The 11,040-nt window shown below is 42.8% G+C and overlaps 1 protein-coding gene across 1 annotated transcript; it reads left to right on the top strand.

Moving 5' to 3' along the window:
* The first annotated feature begins 1,060 nt into the window (after nt 1–1,060).
* LOC101861692 (serine/threonine-protein kinase plo1-like) lies at nt 1,061–2,296 on the top strand. The gene has a single exon (XM_005109905.1). The coding sequence runs from the start codon at nt 1,061–1,063 to the stop codon at nt 2,294–2,296; it is 1,236 nt and encodes a 411-aa protein (XP_005109962.1).
* Nucleotides 2,297–11,040: the final 8,744 nt, after the last annotated feature.

Below are 11,040 nucleotides of genomic sequence, written 5' to 3'. Positions count from 1 at the left end.
CCTCCCCCATACCCCTCAGAAATAGAAATACAGAAAAACAATCATCAAAGATTATTTTTATTTGAAAAATAAAATCACGTTTGAAAAATTCAATTCAATCTTTAAAAAGCACGTTAAAATGTTTTACATTCAAAATTAAGTTTCTGTGAGGTTTCCTAATTTTAAGACCAAAAGAAAAAGGTAAAAGGACGCAAATCAATATAATATACTGAATACCAATAATAAAACGAGCCATTGTACACATATCTTTTTTTTTTTTAATCCCCAAAATTACAAAGTTAGCTCCTGCTTTCCAACCTCTTATTCCAGTACAAAGCAAGCTGCCCATGGGAGGAGGGTAGGGATATTGACGACTATGAACATTTCCACACACAAGGATTATCACGGTATGTTTGTTTTTTCAACTTGATTTTATTGTTACATCTGTCTGCTGGGTGTCCAGTGAACTTTTAATAAACAAACTGTAAACGTTGGTAGAGTTGTGAAGATATAACACTGTCCGATAAATCGCCTCAGGCCACCTCTAAATATCAACCGCTCCTCTGGTTATATCAACGCCGGCATGTATTGTTTTCGACGTCAATAGAGTTCATCAGGCCGTCGTGTCCACGGTGGGCAGTCAAAGAGAAAACATCGGACAAGGTATAAAGATATGACTTGAACTTTGAATTTAAATTCTCCTTTTGTCTACTATATCAAAGGCGACGCCGACTGAGGGAGAGAGCAGTGAGGAAAGAATAGGTCTGCTGATTGGCCTCGGTGACGCGTGCCGTGGCCAGAATTTTTTTTTATTGTTCAAAGAGGGGCCAGCCTCCGGGTGTTGTCGTGCTAAAATAACTGTCAGTAAACAACTGTTGTTGAAACTCGCGGTCTTTGTCTACTTCCCTGGGGTGTCAAATCTAACGGGGTATGAGTCCCCACATATATAAGCTCAAGACGCTAGCCACTCTTCATTCGACTGTATTCGCTCTGCAAGCCAGTACGCTCTCTGCCACCAGCTTCCTGCTTATACATTCGAAAGCTTTCTCATCGACGTCACTCTGTCACCTACAGCGCCACCATGAGTAAGATGCACAAACTCCAGGAACCAAGGTTCAAGACCCTCGACGGCGATGCCTTGCCCGCGCTCGACATGGAGGAAGGACGGACCATGCTTCGGGAGTCCTACAAGCAAGTGCACAGGGTGAACAAGAAAGGTCGCAAGCTAGACAAGTTCGCCATGATCAACATCCACAACTTTTCCTTCAGCGGCGAATCGAGGGTTGGACGGAAAAGGAGAGTGGACCGATTCCGCCACAAAGTGTCCGTACTGCAGTCTCTGAGACACACAAACATCGTCCGGATGTCCCTGGCTGTCGAAGGGCCGAGCTACAAGGCCTTGTTCACCGAGTTTTTGCCGTTCGCTCTCCACCAGTACCTGGACGAGATGACAGGCAATGAGCCGCAGTCTTGTGTCACACAGCTCACCGATGCCCTATGTTACCTGCACACAAGACGCATCGTCCACGGAGACCTGAAACTGGCCAACGTTCTCACGGACCAAAACAGCGTCTTCAAACTCTGTGGGTTCGGGTCGGCTCAGGTCTTACCCCGAGAGTCTGACAAGCCCAACAGCTGGACCGGTACTCCAGAATATCGCGCCCCAGAGCTGGACAATCACTCGATGGAGCAGAATGCCTTCAAGATGGAGAGTTACTCGTTTGGTGTCTTGTCCTGGTGTATTCTCCTGGGAAACAGACCCTCTCACCTTCGTGGCTACATCCTGACGACGGTGAAGAGCTCATCCCGACTAGAACCAGTTAACCGGGAGTGTCTCACCCTCCTTCTCGCCCTGTCTCCCAACGAACGAGCAACGATCTTCCAAATCCGAGACATCATGGAGCGGCACACTCTCGAGGCACGACCACGTTTACTGTCTTCTGCGAGTTCTTCTTTGTCGTCAGTGACGAGAGACGCTTCCAGCGATTTTTCAGCAAACTCTTCCTGGCAGTCACAGACGACAGGTTCCTCTCCAGAACAGCTCAGTCCTAGCGTCTCAACACCGGAAGAAACAGACAACAGGATCCCCGTGCTGATCGGAGAGCGGGAAGAGATCTGCAGCTGTGAACAGGACCCGGCTCACACTCTGTTTTCTCCAGACTACTTCGCCGAGATGTTGGAGATCGAGTCTGCTCTACGCCTGGCTCTACTACACCACCACGACCCCCTCATGCTCCACTCAGCCGCCACCACCGGACACCCGATACCGGTGCTCAACGTCTCGCCGAGGTCCGAACCCCTGTCCAGAGACCCGTGAAACCCCAGCATCTCCTACACAGGGCCAGGACTCCTCCGTCACGAGGTAGAGATGTGTACTGGGGAAATCACAGAGTTCCCTGAACACTGGCTCTTGGGCTGAACCATTGTCGGCGTATGGACCCCCCCCCCAACCCTTCCACTCTCGGCATTCGGACCAGGCTCACACCACGGACCCTCCTCTGACCACCCCTCCACTCTCGGCATTCGGACCAGGCTCACACCACGGACCCTCCTCTGACCTCTGACCTCTGACCGCCCCTCACAACTTGGCACAAAACGGAAAGATCTTTTTCTTATCAGAAGAAGAGGAAAACAAACCAGTCCCCTCGGACCAAAGAAATAAGTCTTTTTCCGGGCTAGCAGAAAACCAAATAGTCCTTTTCAGGGCTACCAGAAAACTGAACAGCCCTTTTTAGGGCTACTATAATAACTAAACAGTCCTTTTCAGGGCTACTATAATAACTAAACAGTCCTTTTCAGGGCTACTATAATAACTAAACAGTCCTTTTCAGGGCTACTATAATAATCAAACAGTCCTTTTCAGGGCTACTATAATAACTAAACAGTCCTTTTCAGGGCTACTATAATAACTAAACAGTCCTTTTCAGGGCTACTATAATAATCAAACAGTCCTTTTCAGGGCTACTATAATAACTAAACAGTCCTTTTCAGGGCTACTGTAATAACTAAACAGTCCTTTTCAGGGCTACTATAATAAGTAAACAGTCCTTTTCAGGGCTACTGTAATAACTAAACAGTCCTTTTCAGGGCTACTATAATAAGTAAACAGTCCTTTTCAGGGCTACTATAATAACTAAACAGTCCTTTTCAGGGCTACTATAATAAGTAAACAGTCCTTTTCAGGGCTACTATAATAAGTAAACAGTCCTTGTTAGGGCTACTATAATAACTAAACAGTCCTTTTCAGGGCTACTATAATAACCAAACAGTCTTTTTCAGGGCTACTATAATAACTAAACAGTCCTTTTCAGGGCTACTATAATAAGTAAACAGTCCTTTTTAGGGCTACTATAATAACTAAACAGTCCTTTTCAGGGCTACTATAATAACCAAACAGTCCTTTTCAGGGCTACCATAATAACTAAACAGTCCTTTTCAGGGCTACTATAATAACTAAACAGTCCTTTTCAGGGCTACTATAATAATCAAACAGTCCTTTTCAGGGCTACTGTAATAACTAAACAGTCCTTTTCAGGGCTTCTATAAAAGCTAAAGTCCTTTTCAGGGCTACCAGAAAACCAAACAGTCCTTTTTAGAGCTACCATAAAGCCAACAATTCCTTTTTAGGTTTACCAGAAAACTAGCAGTCCTTTTCAGGGCTACAAAAGAGGAGTAAAAAACAAAACCAGTCCTTTTCAGGGCTACCAAATATCCTTTGAGGACAAGTGAAAGATATGAAGAAAGATACTGAATTTCACGAACTTACAAACTCCCCGGTATGAAAATCCTGAAAAAATGTCACAGCTGAGTGACAAGAAATCACTGTTGCAAGAACATCAGCAACATTTTTAATGCGGCCACAATGTTCTCCCTATAGAACAATGTGACGGTCCAAAGCCCGTTAAACGCAGATGGGAAATGTTGAAGGTTCTCCCATTGCCTACTCTAAGTCAGGAAAGGTACAAATGATGCTCTGTCAGCTCCACATCAACTTGATTTCATGACGTCTGTTGAGCCACTCTATGACAGGACAGAGTGCACAAAACCGATCACTGGCATAGTAGTAGAAATTGTCGTATAGGTTTAACACCTCTATCAATACTGAAAAAATGGTGAAAATGTATAGGTTTAACGCCCCATTCAACACTACCCCCCTCCCCGGTGAAATGGTAAAGGTTTAACGCCCCTATCTACAGTGTGAACAAAAAAGTTAAATGGTGTAGGTTTAATGCCCCTATCTACACTATTAGTTTATTTAAGAGGCCTGACCTCTGAGTTTAACGTCCACCTCTGAAAGGACTGAGCCAAATGGGGACTTCATGTAAAGTATCTTTGCCAAGGATACAATGTTGGACCGAGCTGAGGCTCGAACACCCAAACCCGCATTCTCACGAGTACAGGTCTGGTAGCCTAACCACTAGACTACCAACGTCACTATCAACACTGTAAAGTTATTTTTTTTAAACGAGACTTCAGAATCCAACGCCCATTTCTGATGGGACTATCATACGTGTGTGTAAGTGTTTGTGTGTTGGGGTGGAAACTCCATAAACAATCCGAGAAGGCCCCACTGGGGATCCGAACAAGGGTCATACACACCACAGTCCAGCTCGATGTCAACTAAGCAAACAGAGCACCCGATCCCTTACGTGCACTGCACTCAGTGGCATTGTCGTTTGTTGAGCATGCACGTGCAGAATTAGGCACACTAGCAATCATCAAACAACAAGGCATACAGACCAATATAACACAGACATCATCATCTCTAAGGACGGAATAGTGCGGACACCGTTAGAGACTAATACCTTTATCTGCTTGTCTGTCCACTTCTTGGCAGGTTTAACATCTTAGGACCCCTCCCCGCCTCAGTAATTATTATCTAAACAACAGCAATGTTAATTCGCTGATTGAGGAGTGAATAAAAAGAAACCATTACCAAAAGGAAAAAATATGAAAAGGAGCATAAAGAGGGATATGTAATAAAAAGACTCCTGGCGGAGAGAGGAGGGGTGGGTGTGGGGGTATTGAATGAAGAAGAGGTGGAAGAGGAGGCGAAGGAAGTGATAATTGCACTGAACAGGTTTGAAACCCGGTATTTTTGGAATGGAAGTTGAACACGGTACCTCTAGGCTACATTTCTTAGAGAGCATATCGCCAACATCTTATGCCTAGCGATGATCACAGCAACATAACTTCAATATAGTTTTAGAAAGCGTTTTACGGCATTTACAACACAGTAAGGTCATAATATAGATGCCGAAGATTAGAGGTGTTACAAGGTGCTAACAAACACAAGAAAGGATCGGAGGAGAGATCAGGACGATATATGTTTGATCGGAAAGAAGAAGAAACCACACCAGAGCACCTGCCAACCACCCGCTTAACGTAACCAACACGAGCAACAATCTGTATATAAGTACGGTAAAAGGTTAGACATGATATTCGATTCAAATCTTCCATTTGGTAATGGGCGTGATAGATTTGTCATGAACTGGAACAGAGGCAGAAAAGTTGAGAGAGGGCTCTCATGGTTTAGACGTTACGGTGTTTGCCTCTCATTCAATAGGTCCCGGGTTCGAAACCTGACAGCCTCGGGAACATTTTCTTCTCTAAAATGTTCTCCTTTTATCCCCTTTCCTGCTCTCTAACCATGTTCAGAGGTCTGCTTTCGTCTCCTCTTTCTGCCCCCATCCATACCCCCAACTTTGTCCCCTCCTCTGGGCTCATTTCAGATCTTTGCTTCAGTGATCCCAAAAGCATTGCTGTCTTTAAGGGGATATGTACATGTTACGAGGAATTTACTAGGGATTTATTAATGATATTCTTGCAATTTTAAAGGTGACGGAGGCTAATTATAAACTATTTAGAAGAATTATGACGGAATTGATTGTGTTTTATGAAAAAGATGGTCTCCGTGGCGGCTTTCTTGGATCTTTGGCCATGTCACGGGGGAAAGCGTTTTCCATAGAAACTATTGAAATTTAAGCCTCAGACTTGACACACAAATACACAAACCTATTATCTGTGATCATAGGCCTGGATTTTTTTCTATCACAAAAAGACCAACAAAAATATCGATATATCACCGGACCAGCACGGAAAAAACGGGTATAATGACCCCCCCCCCCCCCCCCCTCCAAATAAACAAATAAATAAAATAAAATAAAATAAAATAAAACAAAATAAAATAAATATTTTTTTAAATCAGGAATCAGGAATCAGGAATATCTTAAAACGGAATCCATAATAATATTTCACAAAATCCCCGGCTATGATCACAGAGCAGACCACAGCACCAGTGTGCCAAGTTTCCCGGGGCTCTCGTGGCCTAGAGGTTAAGTTGTTGGCCTCTCATTCAAACGGTCCCGGATTCGAATCCGGGTCGCAACCGAAAAATTTTCTTCTCTAAATTTGTCTCCTTTCATCTCATTTCCTGCTCTCTAGCAATGTTCTGTATTCTGCTTTCGTCTCCTCTTTCTGCCCCCACCCACCCCCTCACCTCCTTTGTCCCTTCCTCTGGGCTCCAGGCTCTTTCTGCAGCCTTTCTACTGCTACTCCTTGGCCCCTTCTTACTGCTCTGTCTTTCAGCCACAGCCCTGATCATAGGGTAGGTAAGATCTAACACCTAACCTTCTCGGATAAGGGCGAACAATCTTGGAGGTTTCATGCGCAAGTTGCATACATTAAAGATCCCTTGGTGGTCAAAAATCGAGAAGAGTAGGCCTCTGCTGCCATCTGGACAAAATTCAAAATGAATTCCTACTAATCCTACCAAACTGAAAACGTTTAAGGGCTAGTGGGGCACCTAGAAATCGTGTTTGGGGGTCAAATTTGGTAAATTGGGTTTATTACATATAATAGTACCTGGACACTTCCTGAACAATATCCAGAAACGTATGTAAGCCTTGCTACACCCTAAAGCTGTGGGGGTTTTTTGTCAGGTTTTTTGGCGAAAGCACATGAGTTGTCTAGCCTTTTCTTACCTGTATTGGCTGTTTTCTCATAATTCTATTTTTTCACATGTTATCCCATTTTTCTGCTCTGTTTCTTATTCAATTTTAATGTAACTTTCACAGGATACCAACAACACCTAGTTCTAAATTTTGGCTTGTTGAATTTTTGATTAATGTAGTAGTTTTTTATTTATAGGCTTAGAAAGCATGAATTTTCCTTTTTTTCTCACTTTTTTTGCAACATCTCAATTGTAAATGTCATAAAATAAAAACTAAAGCATATATCAAAAATTCAACAAGTGAAATTGAAGAGCTACATATGTACTGTTGGCATGCCAAATTAGAAGTGAATCGGTTAATAAATAAGGAAATAAAATGGGTTTTAAAAAGGTATACAAAATCCAATATGACCGCCGTTTCCATAGCAACCGGTTCACAATATACTTTTTGAACTATTGATTTAAAATCCCCAATAACTCACGATGTCCCAAAGCAAATATCGGCACTCTAGGCCTTGTAATAGCCAAAATAGACCTCAGGTGCCCCACCAGTCCTTAATGTGTCCCGCTCGCTCATATGACCTTATTATGCAGTTGTGAGCGCCCCTAAACATTCAGCAAAAAAACAAACAAAAAACAAACGATACCAAAAAAAACAACAAATAAACAAACAGAACGTCAATATCTTTGTGACTTGGTCCGGAGTGCATTGTGCAAGAGTGATATGATTCCTTTTTTTCTTTTTTTCTTTTTTGCAGAGTGTTTTATTTTTTGGAGGGGGGGAGGCTTGGATTTTCTGTGACAACTTGTTTGTCAGTGTTGTTATCAAAGTTTGAATGACTTTAACCTCTTCTATCTCTTACATGAACTATGAACTATTAGAAAAAAGTCCTTTAACAGTGGTGACTTCCAACAAACAACCAAAACAACAACAGCCAATCACTCTTCCGTTGTCCCTGTTGCAATAGCCAGGGGGAGTGGTCAGTGAACCTTTGAGTGACGGACAACGCGAGGTCACTAATAAACAAGACACTTGGGGAACTGGGGGCGTTTGCCCCCCGGCTTATGGTTCCCGTCATGGGTAACTCTCCTGGATCTTGTGCCATTGTCACAGGGGGACATAGTTCAACCAGGGGGGCGTGTGCCGGAGACCCACAGCTTTCCCAGAACAACAAACTGAGAGATCTGAAGGCCTGTGCCCGCGACCAAAGCCTTTATTGTTGTGGTCTGTGAGACCATGTCACCCCGATATACCTGTCACTCATAGACTGGGGCTTCGGACAACGTCTGTTCTTTGAGAGGTGACCACGCCCTGAACTACACCAACAAGATCCGTAGGGTGGGGCGTGGGAGGTAGAAGTTGATAATAATAATAATGATAATAATGACAACAACAACCAAACGTGCCATTTATAAGAAATTCCCCAAAAGTACAAAGTTAGCTCCTGCTTTTCTATCTATCATTCTGGTACAGACCAAGCTGCCTTTGTAGACACCCCCCCCTCCACATCCACACACACACACACACACACACACACACACACACACACACACACACACACACACACACACACACACACGCACACACATGAATACACACACACACATGCATGCGCGCGCATGCACTCATACACACATTAACACACACACACACACACACACACACACACACACACACACACACACACACACACACACACACACACAGAGGTACGCACACAAAAACACATATACATGCTTATCACAACTAGCTTTAAACCGAGTCTATTCAGTACAAAGTTGCGAGTAAAATTGCAGACCATGTTGTAAAACAAAGGAGAGAGCGAAAGAGATTGATGGAGTACTTTTTGTTGTTGTTGTTGATTTTTAGGGGCTGTTATTTATTTTAATTTTATTTACATCGGGTGGGGAGGGGGGCGAGAGGAGTTCTTTGTTTTAGTAATTATTTTATGGCACTTGCAACACAATTAGGTGATGTCAGTGCCGAAGATTAGAGGTGTTACAAGAGAGTAACAAACACAAAAAAGGAGGGGAGATAAAGACGATAGATGTTTGGTAGGAAAGAAGAAGCAAACCACACCAGAGCACCCGCCAACCACCTACTTCGTTTAAATCAGGTGAGGGGTTGGAGGCGAGAGGAGTTCTATCTGGCGATATATAAGACATTAGCGTCAACAACAAAAAAACCCAAAACACAACAAAATACTACTTTATGCAAAGAGTAAACATCAAAGGGGTTTCGTTTTACAAATCAACTCGCATGAAGAGATGCGACAGCTGGGTAGAAAAATAAAGGTCTACAAACTGCGACATCTATGGAGGGTTGGTTGGTTAGGTGCAACAATGTAATTTGTTTTCTGGACCTTCGCTTTTAACCCTATGGGTACGCCCTGGGGTCATTTTGTACCCCCGAGGTTGTATTCTTCACATTTTAGAATACTTCTAGTACGAAGATCTCTTTGAAACTTTCAGTTTTTCTCAAAAAATTATTTTGACAGACTGCTATGCAAAGCGTACGGATCGGATTAACGGGTAATTTCCAATTTGAAAAGTGGTGGCACAGTGTTGCCCACTTCGTATGGATACGATAGTAAAACACGACATACGGATAGGGTTAATATGTCTGCTCAAAGCACGTCAAGAACTTTTTAGAGACTATTTCTAATCACACCCCTAAATCTACGGAACCCAACAGAAAAGGCGTTGCACGTATATTTCGGGACTCCATGATAGATTAGCAGTCAGGTGGTCTGTGTGGTTTGCATCGTCTCTCCTATCAACACTATCGTCTTATCTCTCCTTCTTTTTTTATGTCTGTTATTCTCTTGTAACAAGGCACTGAAATTACCACATTGTGTTGCAAGTGACGTAAAACTCTTACAAATCCACACCAAAAAATTGAATAGTGTGACTGAGAAGATTAAGCAGATCAATTTGTTTTTGAAGTCTTGTTTTCCTCCTATACTGTTCAAATCTAGAAACCTTGAACGAGAGTGTTTCTCCAATTTCAGATAGTGTATTTACTGAGACAGATTGTATAATGTGGGCATATCCATGACTTGAATGTATCTTTTGTTACAGCCACAACTACTATTTAAACCTTCGCAAAATCATCAGAACTTTGAACCGGCGTTTGCGGTGAAGCAGTTAGGCACATTGCTATCGCAGGCAGAATACCTGAGGTCGATTCCCGAGTAGGGAGACAATTTTAATAAAGTATCGCGGTCTTTCTGCTGGGTATTGTATCCCTCTCATCCCGGGTTGTCCCAGACACCCATGGTTGGAAACCAGCCCCCTAAATTATCTAAACTGAGTTGATGCACCTACATTTTTTTTTTAAAGTCATTTTAAGTTTCAGAACTTTGAGAATGACTCTGAATAACGAGTCTTTTCTAATTCTTACCAGTTGCAAGACGCCTGGGGGTAATAATAATATTGTAATCATATAAAAAAGATTTTATAATCAATGACATTTTTTATTGCCTGAACTGGTCAGTGCATGCAATGTTAATCCTTTTGTTCTTGTCATGGTCGGTGCTGTAAATGTCAGTGGCCGACATGGTGGTGCTGGTCGTGTCGTTGATAGGATAGTTTTGTTCGAATAGGCCACACGTTTGAAAAATAAAGCGCTCATAACTTTTGATAGAACGTGCTAATGTAATCCAAACTTTACCCATTAATTGATTTTTATGTAGCTCCCCTAGAAATACATAGTTCTGTCTGCTCAGTACATATACCAACTTTTAAGAAATCTGACGTAAAAAAAAAATTGAGATTCACAACAAGACAAGCTTTTTCAAACGCAATTCTTTGAATATCTTGATAACGACTCTGAATAATCTTACGATTTTGATAGAGCTGACAGAAGTCTTTATCTTTCGAACTAAAGGAATTTTAGATTTATTGGTGATTTTCTGTGCAAATATTGGGAGGGGGAGGCGAGGGAGGGGGGAGGGGTGTCTTCTTGCCATCTACGCTATGGCCGACGAGTCCCCACTAACATGAACGATCTGAGCCCTCACCCCCCCCCCCTTCCCTACGAATTCTAGTATATTAAACACCGCCTTGCCCTCATATTACATTTCAAGCTTGAAGATTTCCTACGAAGG

This window comes from Aplysia californica, unplaced genomic scaffold, assembly GCF_000002075.1.
Source record: "Aplysia californica isolate F4 #8 unplaced genomic scaffold, AplCal3.0 scaffold00827, whole genome shotgun sequence".
NCBI lineage: Eukaryota > Metazoa > Mollusca > Gastropoda > Aplysiida > Aplysiidae > Aplysia > Aplysia californica.
The sequence above is the reverse complement of the archived record's forward strand: the minus strand, read 5'-3'. Positions and strand labels throughout refer to the sequence as shown.

Excerpts from the sequence above, each read along its gene's own strand:
- LOC101861692 (XM_005109905.1), top strand. The coding sequence starts at position 1,061 with ATGAGTAAGATGCACAAACTCCAGGAACCAAGGTTCAAGACCCTCGAC.